Source organism: Symphodus melops (genome assembly GCF_947650265.1).
Source record: "Symphodus melops genome assembly, chromosome: 17".
NCBI lineage: Eukaryota > Metazoa > Chordata > Actinopteri > Labriformes > Labridae > Symphodus > Symphodus melops.
Window position 1 is genome coordinate 23,108,760 of NC_136707.1, and position 18,374 is coordinate 23,127,133.

An 18,374-nucleotide genomic window follows, 5' to 3' on the forward strand; every position below is an offset into this window, starting at 1 on the left:
AGAAAAGAAAACCATCAGATGTGACACTTTCAGAAGACTTTTTCCAGTCAAGATGAGTGATGATCATCACCTGCCCAGCAGACAGTAAAAAGCAGCAGTCCTGTCCTATAGTCCATCATGTTCAAGTGTGTGTCCACTGTCCTCTGTCGTCCTCTCTGCACTCACATAAGTAGAGGAGGAACACATCACAGATTTGCATTGACTCCTCCTCAGAGAGAGAGATAAATAAAAGTATATTTTTGGTGGGTGGATGGGTGGGAACTCTCCTTGTATAGTTTACATGTATTATGTTAATTTCTTATTAATTCTTCGCTTTCACGTCTAGAAATGTAATGAAATCTGATATTTAATAAGAATATTGCTGAACTAATTACTAGCCTTTTTCTGAGCAATGTTTGTCTTTTCTTTTCTGACCAGCCTTGTTGCCTCAGTTTTTGGATACCTCTGCCTGCGCTCGTCGGATTTCTGTGTACCGACATTTGATGATTACACAGACTTTATATCAATGTTTTATAGTTGTGTATTTTGGGATCTCTGTGTTATGGATCTGACTGACAACCTCCTCTTTTTGTAGTGTTATGTGATAACTTGGTAATTATTCGGTGCCATATATAAAGAAATTGTTTTTATTATTAACGATGGAAATCCTGTAACACAGATGAGTGATCTCAGGGATTTACAATTAAAATTGAACAATTATCTCTACACAACAATGTTTCTGCAATGCTTCTCAGAATTGGTTGAAGGTGCATGAAATCAATAACTCTTAGTATGATAATATGAATGTTTCTCCCTCCGAGGTCTTAATCAAGGCTCAAGTCGTTCGGTTTTGCTCACAGACATTTATTTAGCCACGTCTTCTTCACGTTACCAACGATGCCAAAACAGTGCCAAGTAAGGCCGTCAGAACTAATAAAATTAGCAAACAGAACTTACAGTTAGTCTGACATCCAACAAGAAAACACATTGATTTCACATACATATCAGAAATAATCATACCTCATTGGCCTCAGAAACTCCAAGGGAATAAAGTTTCTTTCAATCCGAGACTCCATTAACGCCTTCCACATCAAACACTTCAACCGGGACAAAAAATATGTTCCCCACTCAATATACATGGGTTTGTAACCAAAATAAAAAAGGTACATGAACTTGCATAAATTAACCCAAAGACATACCTTTTTTAATCACATTTTGTGTACAATATGAACTTCTGTTTATGCATTGTATTTATTTATCTTCACCAACTATGAAAATTATGAACCAAATACATGTTGCTTCTGTCAGCAGCTACAATGAAAGAACAGATGTCATTGAGATCACACTGCTGATTCTCTGTGGAGGTTTTTGTGCAGCTGCTTCACTGTCCTCACTCACTGTGTCTCTACGAGCACAGAAGTAAACAGCAGAATCTGCTGCAGTCAGAGTCTGGATCTGGAGGAACTGAGTGCTGCTGGACACATCTTCTGTCATACTGAAGCGACTTTGAAAGGAGCTTGCATAGATAGGAGAATTGTTGCCTGTATCCATCCTCCCAATCCACTCCAGAGCTCTCCCTGGTTTCTGTCGGATCCAGTGGATGTTATTGCTCGTCATGCTGTATCCAGATATGATACATGACATCTTCACTGTCTCTCCAGGTCTCTTCACCTCAGAGGCCGGCTGCTCCAGTCTGATCTCACTCCAAACTCCTGTGGTCATAGAAATTTTGATCAGTATCAATAAAACTTATAAACAGGTTGGACATCTAAAAAAGCAGAATCAAAGCAGGATTGATTTTCTCACCATGAATAGTAACTACAAGTAATAAACTCCAGATATTACTTTTACCCATTCCTCTGTTCAGTGATGTCTGATCTCAGATTTTAAAAAATGTTCAGAACTGTCTGATTGATCTGCCTCAACTTACTGACTGAGTGTTTATAAGAGAGGATGAGTTTGCATAGACCTCCCTCTACAGGATAAAAAGAGAAACTGTGACTGATACATTTACATAAGTAGAGAATCTCTTCAGCAACAGAGCAAACTCTGACATATCACAGTCATGACAAAACTGAACCAGCCGAGATCACAAAACATAGTTTTTTTCGTAAGTGATAATCTCTTTCTGATTATTATTATTTTTTTATCTTGACGATATACTAAAGGGGATATCGGCTACAGTGGAAGTCTGCTTGGGTGAAAATCACACAACTCTTCCTTGTGTACATGCATCACAAAAATGGTTTGTGATGTATTGTGCATGTAGTTTGACATAGGCGTCTGCTCTAAACTTGTTCAATAAGCCAACCTGTTGCATAGTTATGATCAGTCAGAGAGTAACCAGAGACCTGACAGGTGAGGGTCAGAGACTGTCCAGGCTGCACAACCATTGAGCCTGGCGTGATAAGATCAATACAGTTCACACCTGTGGAAACACAAATCAACATAATCTCCATCATTCATTAGATCTTTATTTGAGTCTAAGGTGATTAGTAGTTTTAAAGCTCTGCAGAGCATCCAGCTGTTGGCAACAGTATCAGAGCTACAGAGAACATGGCGAACATTCAATGATTGTCATGGTATGGTTTTGTTTCTGGTTCTTCTAGTTTCATTTAGTCCGTAGTGTGTTTCCCTGTGTCCTTGTGTTCTCCTATGTTGCCTGTTAGTTTATTTCCTGTCTTGTGTTTTAAGTCTAGTCATTAGTGTTTCCTGTTTTATTTTGTATATCTGGTTTTGGTTGTGGTGTCAGTGTCAGGTTGTACTTTGTACTTGTCCTCAGTGTTCTTTGTTCCTTGTGTTTCCCGCCTTCCTGATTACCCTGATGTTCCTCACCTGTCTCGTTAGTCTCACCTGTGTCCAATTACCCCTGTCTATTTAGTCTCTGTGTTTTTCCTCAGTCTCTTGTCGGTTCATTGTATTGTTATGGTCATTGTCGTCCTGGAATATGCTTCATCTCCCTGCTCCCTGTGTTTTCTCTTCCTGGATTTTGGATTTTTGGTTTTTGGTTTTTGAGACGTTTTGGATTTAGTTTGTTAAGTAAGTTTTTGTTTTGCCTTTTTGTTCAAATAAATTAGTTTATTCTGCACATGGGTCCTCCTCCCTGTTTCCTGCCTGCTAACCGTGACAATAATCATCTATAGGGGCCAAATAGTACAAAGTTTAACCAAGCAGTAAATGTTTTGTTCATAGAGAGACACATTTTAATAGAATATTAATCAGTGTTCATCACAGGAACTAAACATGTCAGTTTTATATTGTTTTGTCAGTTCATAAAACAATCAGAGGGCAGCGCACACACAAACCCTGACCCCCCTCTCAACCTTTGAAGACCCATCATTAAGACGGGAAAGACTGCTATTTTGTTAGTCAGTTTAGTTTTATGCCTGTTTGTGGTTCTTGTTGTTCGTCCACCTTATAGAGTGAGACAATTGTATGCTAATTGTACACTGCAATAATTATTAGTTTTCTCTTTGCTGTTTATCAAGATTTGAAATTATGTTGGGTTTAAGAGTCCTTTCCAGGATCTTTGATTTCAGAGGTGTGGACGTTTGTGGGTCTTGATTTTAAATGGGGTGAAGCCTAATCACGAACGTAAAAAAATTTCTGACAGGGAAAGTGTCTGTCCTTTATTCCTGATGAATTTGCTTTTTGAAATGTCATTCAATAAAAAGGAAGAACTATTTACATACTTCTGCTTTACATTAGCAGTGTAAGAGAGAGGAGCAGTAAACCACTCCATTTCATAGAGAGTATATACATTTGTTTCATATTGTGCTTTTTAAAATACTTATTGACACTTTTTCAATAAAGTATCTATCTATCTATCTATCTATCTTTTTAGAATCACATTAACAGGAAAACACTTTTTTAATGCTACAAAAAGAAACATAGAAATTAATGAGTGGTTAAAATGTTTTTCTCAGTGATTTGAATTGTGGCAGGTCGGTTCAGTCTCAGGTGTGTTTGGGGAGAGAGATCCAGAGGGAGAGGGGCAGCAATGGGAGTTTCTGTTCCCCTGGTTCAGTGCTTGGTGTTCATCATTATTGGTGTTAGGGCTCCTCCTCTGGTGGCTTCATGTTACTGCAGTTCAGGCTCTGAGGGGTTTTTGTTCAGCTCTACTGATGGGTTTGCCCGTGGGGCCCGGCCGGGCTCAGCCTGAAAGGATGACGCGGGCCCGTCCTCCTGTGGACTCACCACCCGCAGAGGAAGCCGTAGGGGTCGGGTGCAATGTGGATCGGGCGGCAGTCGACGGCGGGGGCCTCCGCGACCCGATCCCCGGACGCAGCTTCTGGCGTTTGGGACGTGGAACGTCACCTCACTGGGGGGGAAGGAGCCTGAGCTTGTGCGGGAGGTTGAGAGGTACCGGCTAGATATAGTCGGGCTCACCTCCACGCACTGCTTGGGCTCTCTACTTCTCTGGAGTTTCCCGCGGTGAGAGGAGGCGGGCTGGTGTGGGCTTACTCATAGCCCCACAGCTCAGCCGCCAGGTGTTGGAGTTCACCCCGGTGAACGAGAGGGTCGTGTCCCTGCGCCGTCGGGTAGGGGACAGGTCTCTCACTGTCGAACGGCAGTGTGGAGTACCCGGCCTTCTTGGAGTCCCTGGGAGGGGTGCTGGACAGTGCTCCGACTGGGGACTCCATTGTTCTACTGGGGTACTTCAATGCTCACGTGGGCAACGACAGTGAGATCTGGAGTGGGGTGATTGGGATGAACGGCCTCCCTGATCTGAACCAGAGTGGTGTTCTGTTATTGGACTTCTGTGCTAGTCACAGTTTGTCCATAACAAACACCATGTTCGAGCACAGGGATGTCCATAAGTGCACGTGGCACCAGGACTCCCTAGGCCGGAGGTCGATGATAGACTTTGTGGTCGTGTCATCTGACCTTCGGCCGTGTGTCTCGGACACTCGGGTGAAGAGAGGGGCTGAGCTGTCAACTGATCACCACCTGGTGGTGAGTTGGATGCGCTGGCAGGGGAGGAAGCCGGTCAGACTCGGCAGGCCCAAACGTGTAGTGAGGGTCTGCTGGGAACGTCTGGCTGAACCCTCTGTTAGCGAGGTCTTCAACTCCCACCTCCGGACAAGCTTTTCACAGATCCCGGGGGAAGCTGGGTGTGAAGAGTCAAAAGCTGACACAGCCAGCCTCTGTGACTGTGCAGCCAGGTCAGCGTCTGACCATCACCTGTCAAGTCTCTTATTCTGTTAGCAGCTACTGGACAGGCTGGATCAGACAGCCTGCAGGGAAAGGACTGGAGTGGATCGGTCACAAACATGGATCCACCGCATACTACGAAGATTCACTGAAGAACAAGTTCAGTATCGACTTGGACTCTTCCAGAAACACAGCGACTCTAAACGGACAGAATATGCAGCCTGCAGACACTGCAGTGTATTACTGTGCCAGAGATCCACAGTGAAACATCCCATGAGTAAAACTGAAGGACAATTACTTCCTCTTTTTACGACCATCACTTGGAACACTCGTATTTTTTCAGCACTGATACTATGATTAACTGGAAGAGATGAAAATTCAGTTTCCACCTCCATAATTAAAAAAACGTTTTTCTTTGGTAGTGATGTTTGCAGACTTTGCAAAAGAATACTTATGATTTTATTCAATGCAGCTGATTAAATTCTTTGTATCTGTTTGGGGAAACTGTGTCTACATTTGGTTTGAACTCCAAGCATAGAGATCAACACGTGGTGGAAACATGTAAAGATTTAAAATATTCCTCATGATATAAAGATAGTACACCAACATGATTAATGAGTGATTATATATAATCACATCCACACAATATGATTGACATCACATAAGAGTAGAAAGGTTCTTTCTAATTGCATCTCATTATCACCTATTTATTGATTGTTGCTGCTTTCATTGATAAGATAAATCTTAAAATGAATGAACACCAGTTATTAGTAAAGACTTTCAACCAATCTGATCCTATAATATGATCACATATATTATATCTGTTATCATATGTAAAGCAGAGATGATTTCCAGTCATCTTTTCACTCTGAAGATATAAAAACAGTGAACAGACTCTTCTATTGGCTCCAGTCAGACCATCACTGATGCTTCATGTGTTTGATTGTATGCAAACTCAGTGAGCTTCCTTGTTACTCAGCTATAAAAACTTCCCATCAGGCCGTCAGTGGAGTTCACAGCACCTCACTTTCAACATCAACCATGTTTTCTGTAGCTCTGCTGCTGCTGCTGGCAGCTGGATGTGAGTCTGTCTGCATCTGTCAAAGTCAACAGTTCTTCTTCTGCAGTTTCACTTGATCATTTCTGACTAAACATGTTCTCTGTTTAACAGGTGTGAAGGGTGAACAGCTGACACAGCCATTCTCTGTGACTGTGCAGCCAGGTCAGCGTCTGACCATCACCTGTCAGGTCTCTTATTCTGTTAGCACCTACTACACAGGCTGGATCAGACAGCCTGCAGGGAAAGGACTGGAGTGGATCGGAATGAGATACACTAGCGGCACTCACTACAAAGATTCACTGAAGAACCAGTTCAGTATCGACTTGGACTCTTCCAGTAACAGAGTGACTCTAAACGGACAGAATATGCAGCCTGCAGACACTGCAGTGTATTACTGTGCCAGAGATCCACAGTGACACAACCCATCAGTAGAGCTGAACAAAAACCCCTCAGAGCCTGAACAGCAGTAACATGAAGCCACCAGAGGAGGAGCCCTCACACCAATAATGACAGTTCAGAGTGACACAAACAGTCTGTAGTTAAAGTGTACATGACAATAAAATGAGGAACTGATGCAAAAAATATTAATAAAGTATCAGAAGAAAAGATCCATCATGAGAGGACAAGTCAGCCTCATTGTGTTACACACTTTGGAAAGAGACTGCATAGAGGATGACAAATGTTTAAGTTTCACTGCAACTTTTGTTTGATCCAAAGTAACAGAGTTCATCTGAGTGATATTTATTAGAAACTACAGGAATTCATCCTGCACACAGATTTAGAAATTGTCAAATATCGAAGACTTAAGCAAAAATATCATAATTTACCCATATGAGATATGATTATTCTATTCAAAATGTTTATCTTATTGGGAAAGTCTCATACTACCAAAAGGGTTATAAATCTTTTGGCATCAGTTCCTCATTTTATTGCCACGTGCACTCTTTCTACAGACTGTTTGTGCCACTGATCTGTTGTTTTAATCATTATTGGTGTGAGGGCTCCTCCTCTGGTGGCTTCATGTTACTGCTGTTCAGGCTCTGAGGGGTTTTTGTTCAGCTCTACTGATGGGTTGTGTCACTGTGGATCTCTGGCACAGTAATACACTGCAGTGTCTTCAGTCTGCAGACTGTTCATCTGCAGATAGAGTTTACTGCTGGAGTCATCTCTGGAGATGGTGAATCTGCCCTTGACTGATGAGGAGTAATAGATATAACTGGATGTGTATATATAAGCGATCCACTCCAGTCCTTTTCCAGGAGCCTGTCTGACCCAGTTCATAGCGTAGTCGCTGAATGTGAATCCAGAGGCTGAACAGGTCAGTCTGTGGGATTCTCCAGGCCTTTTAACCACTGGTTCAGATTGTGTCAGAGTCTGACCATCAACACCTGAAGAGACAGAAAAGAAAACCATCAGATGTGACACTTTCAGAAGACTTTTTCCAGTCAAGATGAGTGATGATCATCACCTGCCCAGCAGACAGTAAAAAGCAGCAGTCCTGTCCTATAGTCCATCATGTTCAAGTGTGTGTCCACTGTCCTCTGTCGTCCTCTCTGCACTCACATAAGTAGAGGAGGAACACATCACAGATTTGCATTGACTCAACATTTTTCTGATACTGCTCTCTTTTTCATGAGAAGTTTTGTATTTCAATGATTATCTTTTCTGTGATACTTGATATGTTTGTTTTCCCTCCTATGTAGATCCTTTATTTGTTTTCTGGCCTTTTTGATTGTGTGCCCCGCCCCTTATTGTTTTCACCTGTGGCTGACCTGACTCACCTGTCGAAGAAGGAGCTGTAAACAAATCAAATCAGAGCATGGACAGAAACTTTTCACAGTTTTACAAAAAAAGATCAGTGTAAATTTGAAGTTTTGATAAAGTTGATAAAATATTTTCCATTTCATATCATTTGAACTTAATGCTTCGTGTTAACGGAGGTCAGACTAGTACTGAGTGATTGAGAACCTTGATCCAGGAGTGACATGGCTGAAACACTTCACCTTCGTTTGCACTCAACCTTTCCAAACGACTGGCAGCCACACCGGATTGTGGTCCGAACACTTTATTGATCCAAACATGCAACGATGTGAATCAAAGTCCATCTTCAGAAACCTTCCTGGATGACACACGCTTTCCATTTCTTGCTAACTGACTTGATCTGAACATTATTCATGATCCATTAGCAGCAAAGTCATGGCTGACATTGTGATGCAGATTTTTATGACTGTAAGTTACAGCATGTGAGCGATTTAAACGTGTTTTTAGGTTTTGTGTTCCTGCTGTTTGAACTCGTCAGATGTGATTTGCATTGAGACTCTGGATTCTGACAGTTTTGTTTCAGTGTTCGCAGATGTTTGAGCACAAAGACATTTGGAGAAACTCTCACAGCCTTCAGTGGAAAACAGCTGCTGAGGAAGTGAAACCTGTTTGACAAAATGCAAAATTGCCATCAAAGTGTTTTGTTTAAATTGGTTTGGATCAATGAGAACAGAAGATCTGACTCAGTCTAAGTTTTAAGAGAAAAAGACTTTTTAACTCGAACTCTCTTCCCTCTAACTAACTCCAATACTATGACCGTTAATATTGTTTTTTATTTCTTGATAGAACAGCCTCTTAAAGAAGTCATTTGGTATCATCTTTCTTTGTTTAGATGGTGGATTTGTGAAAAGATTATCCTTAAATTATAATTCTTTCTTTAAATCTTTTAAACATAACAGAATACGTTTCCCATCAGTTGAACTGAATGATTATTTTTAAACATGTTAATAAAAAAAACATTAAAAAAAAAAAAGAGATCTCCAACCACAGGCCCAGCTGCTGTTTTCATCCTGTTTTTTCTCTGCTGTATCAGTTTTTCATGTTCGAGATTGATGATATACTGCCCCCTAGTGGTGTTTACAAGAACAGGATGTTTGAGGTTTATGTACGGCTTCACCCTTTTAATGAATCAGTGTGGCTATCGAGCACAGTAATACACAGCAGAGTCCTCCTGCCTTAGGTTGGACAGACTCAGATACACAATGCTGTTGCTGTTGTCTCTGGTGATTTCTATACGTCCTTCAACACTGCTGGCATAGTATGTTTTACTTGCATCATAGTAAATAAGCCCCATCCATTCAAGAGCTTTTCCTGCAGGCTGTCTGATCCAGTGCATCCCAAACTGACTAAAATCAAAACCTGATCCCCGGCAGGAAAGACTGAGGCTTTCCTGAGGTTTTTTCAACACTGAAGTGGAGGGAATGGACTCCAGAGCCTGACTGTTCAAACCTGCAGAGGAACATAAAACAAACAGAGAACAGAGGATTCAAAGCCTGAAAATTATTATTAAAATGTGCATGTCAGATCAGAACTGCAGCAAGATACAACTTACAGGGCAGACAGATCACTGTGAGCAGGACAGACAGTTTGTCCATCATCTTGAGATTAAAGATGTCAACTCAGCAGCTTCCAAGACACTTAGTGGACAGTCAGTCAAAGAGAGACGATACAAGTAGATCCTCTGATTTGCATTTGGATTTTGTGAGGGTGGGTGCTGATTAGTGTTAAACTTGCATAATAATAATTTTAAAAAAAACTCCTCTGGGATTTGCATCTGACAAGCCCCCTTTTTAAAAACAAGAGAGCCGAGCAGGGGAAGCTGAAAGCTCAGGGTCATCAATACTTACCATGAATTGTGGATGTTTTATGGACACGTAATCCAGTTGATGAAGAAACAAAAGGTTAATGTGTAAATGTGTATTGTATCTATAGCATAATGACCTGCTGTAGTCTGAGCTCTGGCTTTTCTTTAGTTTCCAGATGGTCACTGAGCCGACCGTGTTCAAGCTTAGTTATCGTTCATACCTGACTCAAGGAAACAACAAACCTTTCAACATGCCTCTTTGGTTGTTCCTGTTTCAGCTCGCTGGTCTAAAATGTGTTTATAACAGCGAGCAGACAGCTGGTAAACACACTACACAGCATGAACTTTGCACTCTGCACTTTATTGAACTTGCTTCTTAAAATCCCTTGATGCCGTCCTGGATGCTTAATTCATAGATTTTTCTGTATGTTTTCATTTACTGTCCTGTGCAGTCATTTGTCACTAATATTATATTTTTATACTCTCGATGCAAGACAGATTCCCCCGTAACAAAAAAGGTTTCATTCAACTACATGAACACCTGAAATATTGTAAAATCAATCCAAAAGAAACCACTGCAGTCACACGGAGTTAATTGTGCAAGCACCCAGAAATCGACCTATCAGCTTCTCTCCTTTGTTTGAGGTCGCAGGGCTGATGATGAGCCTAGCTGTCATTGGTCGAAGGGCCAAGACATTTAGAGATCAAGGCAGGGGAGACCGACACAAGACCAAGACCGTAAATATCAAATCCTCATCTTATATGTGTCACTCACTTAGACCGTAACACTCGAAAAGGCTGCTGCCATAACGGGGGAAGGAAATCTAAATAAGATGAATTAAAGTAAATGGGTGTTCTCCTTCCAATCACAGCAACAACGTGGAAAGATAGTCTGTCAGTGGTGGTCTTGATTTAAAAGTCTGCCCAATCCTAAACTGAGACAAGACAGACTTTTTTTTTTTATTACAAGACAAGACCGAGACCTTCAAAAAATCTTGTGACTGAGAGTCATTTCAAGAACTACAAGACGAGGACCCACACGTGCAGTGGGAGAACATGCACGGATAGGCCCTCCCTGCTCGACTGGGATTCAAACCAGGAACCTCCTCGCTGTTTGGCAACCGATGTACCACCGTGTAGACCCCCCCCTTTTAAAATCACATTTTGAAATACCACTCTCTGGATTTGAGGTCTCATTAGGTTTTATGTTGCAGGACTCTTGCAATGCTTTACGCCAATATAAAAAAATCTTTACTTTCATCCCTGTTCTGTAACTCTGACAAAAATCCCTTTGAATGCACCGTTAAACTGTAAGTGATGCAACACAGCTTCTGTCTCTGTGTGTGAAGCATTAGGATGAGAGTAAGTAAGGTGGAACGCATCTCTCATTAACGTTTCTGCTCTACACGGTGAACTTGACCTGCCTGGATGTGCTGTACGTGTGTGAACAGGATGTTATGTAAACCATGATGTCCTGTAATCTACATCCTGTTTACATTCAGCGCGCACACACACACACACACACACACACACACACACACACACACACACAATAAATTCCCCACATTTGAGTCCATTGTTTTTGTCAATTCAAAATGCTGGTGTGCTTTTTGTGTCTGTACATCATGGGCCTCTCGTGCAACGCAGCCAAGTATTCAGATTAAACGGTCAGCGTTTCATGCCAACTGAGAATCTTCTTAAAATGCACAGAGGTTATGTAATATGTTGGTGACGTATTTTCTATATGAAAACAGAATGAACAAGACTTGTAAGTGCAGCACAAACACTTCCTGAATCTGTTTGCATGAATGTCAAATACATACAAACATCTAACATTTTATATTTCAGCTACATCTTTAAACAGATTTTCTGATGCACAAAGATCCATATTCTTTACGACGCGTCCTTCCCGAGGAGATGAAGCTCGCTCTTTTAAATCTCTTCTTAAAACATGTATAGACTTCCTTTTACGTCGTCCTCTTATCCTCTTTACAATCGTAATCTTCTTCTACTTCTTAATGTTATCTCATCTCTTACTATTCTTTTTAAAGCTTTAGCCATTTTCCTTCTGTTGCTTTAACACAGCTCGTCTTCCCTTTTCATGTTTGTGCTGTCTCTCTATATATTCTGTTACCTCAGATTACTGTTTAATATCCCTGAGCTGCTCTTATTCATTTTGATGCTCTAACAGGTTCTCTCTTTTTATCTTACTAACGTTATTCTTAACATTTATTAACTGGCTTGTAAGTTTTTATCGCTGTCATCTGTTTGTTTTTGTCTTTGGTCCTCTTGCTCTCGTGTTGTTGAGTTCCTATCAGGGATGTAACGATTCACTAAACTCACAATTTTACAAAATCAGCCTGTCGATAAATGATGAGTGAAACAGATTCCTTTAAGAGCTGCTAAGCCGCTTGTCAGTGTGGTCTGACCTTTCAATGAATAAAGAAACCTTGACCCTTGACCTCTTAAGGTTTTTATGTTGGTTGTGCTGTTTGTGTAGTTCTCCATCTTAGTGCAGTATTTGCACACAGCTTTTTTCTCACCTCGTTCATTTTCTGTCTTGAATCCAAAATGTTTCCACACCTCTGATTTAAAAGACAATGGTGCTTCCTCAATTTCTAAATCTTGCTCTGCAGCTGCTGACGCTCACTTTATTATTGAGATTCATTTTTCAGAGTACTGATGTGAACGTTTGGTACCTTTAAATCGATTTTACGATGAATCCCTGGTTCTTTTAATGGTTCTTCCGAAGGTTGGGTTAAATTATGTTTGCTGTTGATTTGTCTTTTATTGTTCTGGTTATTTTGCTTCATCTATGTTCTTGCTGTTGTTTCTGTTTGGTTTATTTTGTTTTCTTCTTTTTGATTCCTTTTGATTCACATCAAAGCACTTTGTAAATCTGTGAATGTGTAATCCTGTGTTTAACAGTGGAACAGAAATAGTCTTCACTTTCCCATCTGTTGCTTCGGGTTTTATTTCATTTATTGATATCAGACAGAAAGCTTTATCCAGGCCGTCGTTTTAGAAAACCAGCAGCAACGACCGGCTGAAAGGAGCCGACAAACTGCAGACAACAAACAAACAGATGAGACAGATGAGGTTTCCTTTTCTCCAGATGAAAAGGACCTGAAATAAACGAGAATGTTTCTATTCTAATCTAAGTAGAGAAGTCAGCGCTCTCATCATGTGAACTGCCTTTCTAACTTTTTCAAAGCGCTGATTCTTTATGGAGAGTTTTTATAAATACATGATAGTAATGTTTGAGTGTTCAGAAAAATGTGTACATGCACAGCATTAAGCCTATTTTTATTCCCCAGACCAAAGCTGCAGAGATAATCCATAAGAGACCTCATCCCGCCTCTCAGGCATCCACAGATCCCCACTGATCAGGGTTTACTCAAACACGAGCTCGCACAGAAACAGAGAGTCCGATTGATACGGCAACGTCTAAAACAAGCGCGCTTCCATTTTTATTCAAGCAAAGAAAATCACAAACACAAGACTTTCATCATGAATGTTAAACAAGCCTGCATCTTTCTCAGAGGAGGACCAAGCAGAAAAGTAAGTTACAGAATATTTTCATTCATATTTGCATTTCTTTAACTGAAGTATGTGCAGTGTACTTTTTAAAGTACGGTCCTTCCTCCTGTTACTTTAGGTTACTGGGACAAAAAGGATTTAAGTTGAAGTGCAGGGGGGGGGGGGTTAAACTCTGCACACGTCAGTTTTGAAAAGTAAATAAAATGTTAACATGGGGCTGACTGTTGTAATAAAGAATGGAGGCTGGCGTGCTCACGGTGTGTCGGGTTCTGTCGAGGTCTCTGAGGCGGTGACTTGTGGAAGGTGGAAAGAAAACAAAAAGTCTCATATATTTTTATCGTCCTCTCGTTGGATGCTTTTAAGAGGAAGTTAAATCTGGCAGTAGATGTTTTTCCTGATATGTTTATGGATAATTTTGACAAACATTTCCTGCTCAGATCTCTTATTTGTGTTTTTCAATTGCCCAAAGTTTTATTTGTGATGTATTTTTGTATGACTGCTCCTTGATTGTCTCAAACTCTGTTACCTGTGTTGCTGGTTAAATAAAGGTTTAATAATAATAATTTTTAAAAAACAGAAAGCTTACTGAGAGATTTTAAAAACTTAAGTTAAGGATTTAACAGATTAGTAGCATTTACACGATGGAACTCACCAAATGAAGAGAAATATTTAATACCTGTGAGCTGATCAGAAACAGAAGTTTGTTGATGGTGAACGTCTTAGTGCTCGGTCCCTCCTGCAGTAGAAATGTTCCTGTGTCCAGATGTTCATCTCATTATTAAATAAGGAAATCTAGAAGACAAGTCTGTAAGTCAGTTCATTCAGTATTTGATGAGATGAAATCATGTTCAGCACAATGATTTACAAGCTTGTTTAAAATAGCACATTTCTATGAGGGGTTAACATAAACACTGCAGTAGTTTGAATGTTAACGCACTGATGTGTCGTTTATGAATGTGTTGTTGTTGTTTTGCAGAAAAGATCCCTCACGCCTGATGAGATCGAAGGTAACGTCTGTTTTTTAAGCTTTCAGACGGACTCTCAGATTCATCTTTCTTCAGAGGTGTAACTCCCGTGTCTGTGTTTCGTCTAGAGCTACGTGAGGCTTTTGTGGAGTTCGATAAAGACAAAGACGGTCTGATCACCTGTAAGGACTTGGGCAATCTGATGAGGACGATGGGTTACATGCCCACTGAAATGGAGCTCATAGAACTGGGACAAAACATCAACATGAATAGTGAGTGATGTCCGCTCATCAGTGCATAGTTTACCTGCACTTTAATAAACAAACTGTGGGAGGCCATTGCACACGCTCAGCTGCCTCCACATGTAGACTCAATATAACGATTAGAAACAAACAAAACTCCACATGTAGACAGAACAGCACATGCAAAAGTAAAACAACATGTACTGCACATTCCCCTTATTGCACAAGAGTTGGATGAAAACACAACTGAGAGAAAAAGATGAGAGAATGTAAGAACACAACAGGATGCTCTTGCACAACCTCTCTCTCTCTCTCTTTCTCTCTCACTCTGGATGTGCCGTGGGTTTCATAAGTTTTTGGTTAAATGCAAAACATTTTCACGTCTGAGCAGTTTCATAAAAATTCCCCAGAGACGACTTATTTTCATATTTCCGTCTGTAAAGTAGACGGTTCAGTCCAGCTGGGATCCATCGCATGTTGTTTATGAAGTTATGATGCAGAGCTGACAGTTTGAACATTCAACCATCTTCATTTATTCAACCTGCCTGACACTCACACACATTTCATTGCATTGATTCAACCATTGCAGTCACGCCTTCTCAGAGCTGCTTTCAGTTTTGTATTGTTTGTCTCATCACAGTGGGGGGACGGGTGGACTTTGAGGACTTTGTGGAACTTATGACGCCCAAGCTTCTGGCTGAAACTGCCGGGATGATTGGGCTGAAGGAGCTCAAAGAGGCGTTCAGAGAGGTGAGGTGGTCTTTGGCACCACATGGTGGATGTTACCTGTTAAAGCAGGTGGGGAAACCACCGTGCACTAAAGCCTTGCAATGTTTCTACAGTTTGATATTGACGGCGACGGTTCCATCACATCCGATGAGCTGAGACATGCCATGAAGAAGTTATTAGGAGAAAATGCCTGCTCAAAGGAAATCGAGGCAGTGGTCAGACAAGCTGATAACAACGGAGACGGAACCGTTGACTTTGAGGGTAAGATCCAAACACACAAACCCCCTCCCAAAAAAGACCAATGTGGTCCTTTAAGAGCCTCATATTCAGAACTGAAGTGTAAAAGTTGAGTTCCTGAAGCTGAGATTAGATGGACACAGATCAAATGTGTAAAATAAAACTTAAAGGAGTGAACAGGGCAGTTTGTATTGTAGTCCCTTGAATGGCTCACAGCACTCCACCGATGCTTCTGCTGATATGACAAATACCGTTATAACCATCCCATATTCTTCGATGGCGTCGCTTTACGTACAGTAGGTTATGTCTGAACTCGGAAAATCTACTTTTAGCTTTTAAGCTCTAAAAATGAGGAATAATTGAAGTGAATCTTGTTTCTCTTGAACATTTTTAAGACACTAATCTCCAACCACTTCACAGCAGCAGGCATGTGTTGTCAGAGACTCACCTTTTCTTGCTCCATTTTACCCTCCAAGGCCAAAATAAAATGAAGAAGTCTGTCTGAAAAATCATCACATTTAGATTGTTTTTATTTATTTTTAAACATGAAAAATGTGACGTACTTTACTTAAACCTTAACGTCAGTGACAAAGTGTTGAGCTGGCAAAGCTCTTCTTTTTTTCTTAGTTGTTATGAAAGAAGAACTAATCAGCCTCCTCTGTTCTCTTGACAGAGTTTGTGAAAATGATGTCGCAGAAATGAGGACGACAAATCTAAATGGGCGACTGAGAGAGGAGAGAGTGCATTTTGTAATGAACTATATGCTGATGACACCTTAATAAACGGTGGTAATTGTATGTTAATTAACTGTCATTTAAGTGACCTCAGCCTGTAAATGGAAATGTGTTTTTTTTTTAAACTTTAAGTCTGTTTTGAGGGTTTGGCTCTCACATCTGTTTGATCCAAGTTTCTGTGTATTTCTGTTCAGAAAACTCAACCAGGTTTGATGTCTGTAACTTTCCCATTAGTCTCTCTGAGTGTGCACATCAAATAAAGAGATACGAGCTAATGAATATCAGATGTGTGTATTATGTGATGGCTGCTAAAAGCACTACAGGTGAGTAAGACAGAATGTCCACTTGGTGTTTTTGCTGATCGCCAGCTTTTTTTTTTTTTTCAATTGTTTTGAATGAGTCGGGAACGTTTTCAGCAGGAAAAGACTCAGCTCTTTATGAACCTTTGCCTCTGATCACTTCCTGTCAGCACCCGTGTGTCTGATCAGATTTAGAGGTGTTTGTTTGCACTTCCTGACGTTGTTTCCTCCTCTCTAGATTCGATCCTTGCTTGTGTCGTTCTCACTCTCTGATGTCACTCTGGATAAAAGCATCTAATAAATGAATAATTGTAGGAAGTGCACAGAGGTAAAGCACTTTTTTTGTTATGATACAATGAAGCTGATCCTGTGCTAACACACTTGAATACATTTTGTTCTAAATAATGCGGCTCTGAAAATATAAGCAGCTCCTAAAAAAACCCACACTGGGTCATTTATTCATCTGTCCATCCATTCAACAATCTGTTCCTGAGCAGCAGACAGGACGGTCTCCAGTCCAGCGTTAATATCATGACTCCCAAAGAGGATGATCTTGGATGATTATGTAAAGCACAACATGTCACGTCAAAACAAATTAACACTTTGTTCAAGCATTGTGCGCGTTGCATCCACTTGATTTTAAGCGAAGTGTATTGGAAAATGCATTTTCATTTACATTCCTTTGATGGGATTGTCTGAACTCTAAATCTGATCTGTTTTGCGGTTCAATCATTGCGTGAATGTGTCAGTCCTGATGGACTGTGCATACTGTAAAAGGCTTGCTCTTTGAAATACAGCTTAACTGTACTTAGATTAATAAAATACCATATAGATCAAGCAGATTAATACGGAGGCCCTATGGGGACATACATCCCCACATTTTCCTCAGATTTCATCAATGCTTGATTTCCTCAATTTCTCAGAACGCAAGTGTTCATGTGATGAATTTCAGCCATTTTCTGAAGATTTCAACAAATTAATCTCATTATCTAACAAGTGTTTCCTGTTCTAACAAGTCCAATTCTCGAGATCTTGATGAAACAGCTGAAATGTGTGTTATGAAGAAGAAGATATACCGTATGAATCTCTCAAAGAGAAAATTCCATTTTACACTCTGTTGTAGAAACAAGCTTCACACACACACACACACACACACACACACACACACATTCACAAACAGGATCCTTTGGACCTGCATTAATGGAGAGATGACAGAGTGAGCGGGCTGCACACAGCAAGCACTCCTGAGCTGGTGGAGAGGTTCAGTGTCATGCTCAAGGGCACCTCAGCAGTGCTCAAGAAGTGAACTGGCACCTCTACGACTACTTGACCAGACCAGATTCCAGATTTGGTCCAGACTCTCCGGTTCCAAACCTAAGTGTGTACAAACTGTGCTACTGCCACTCATGGGGAAACCAGTGTTATCTCAAGATAATAAGATGAACACACTGAGATCACTGAGTTAAATAAAATGTAATGATGCGTGTCTGCTGAGAGCTGCTCTGGGTTAATCCAATTCTCTACAAATATGAGTGCTGGGTCTAGAAATTAGATTGCAAACAATAACAATCGCAGATTTATTTTCTAACCACTCTGTTCATTTGACGTCTGTCTCTTAGTGAATGTAATCCCTCTGTTGATAAAGCTGTTGCATAATAAAGACAACATCATCAACCCCGTCATTCATAACCTCCTCTGGCTCCCCTTCCCCCAGTGTGTCCACTTCAACATCATCATCATCACCTTTAAAGCCCCCCATAGCCTGGCTCCCCTCTACCTGTCTGAGCTCCTCAAACTAAACCACCCAACC

The 18,374-nt window shown here is 40.8% G+C and overlaps 1 protein-coding gene and 1 gene segment (V, D, J or C); one reads left to right on the forward strand and one right to left on the reverse strand.

Moving 5' to 3' along the window:
• Positions 1-9,152: 9,152 nt before the first annotated feature.
• Positions 9,153-9,612, reverse strand: LOC306837715 (Ig heavy chain V region 914-like). The segment is given in 2 exons: positions 9,567-9,612; positions 9,153-9,463 (listed from the first exon to the last, which is right to left on the reverse strand).
• A 1,225-nt stretch (positions 9,613-10,837) lies between these two features.
• On the forward strand, positions 10,838-16,538 carry cabp5b (calcium binding protein 5b). The gene is made up of 6 exons (XM_079365621.1): positions 10,838-13,379; positions 14,335-14,365; positions 14,452-14,595; positions 15,206-15,315; positions 15,408-15,555; positions 16,205-16,538. Exons 1-6 carry the CDS (start codon positions 13,329-13,331, stop codon positions 16,231-16,233), a joined length of 513 nt encoding a protein of 170 aa, XP_079221747.1. The 5' UTR covers positions 10,838-13,328; the 3' UTR covers positions 16,234-16,538.
• Positions 16,539-18,374: the final 1,836 nt, after the last annotated feature.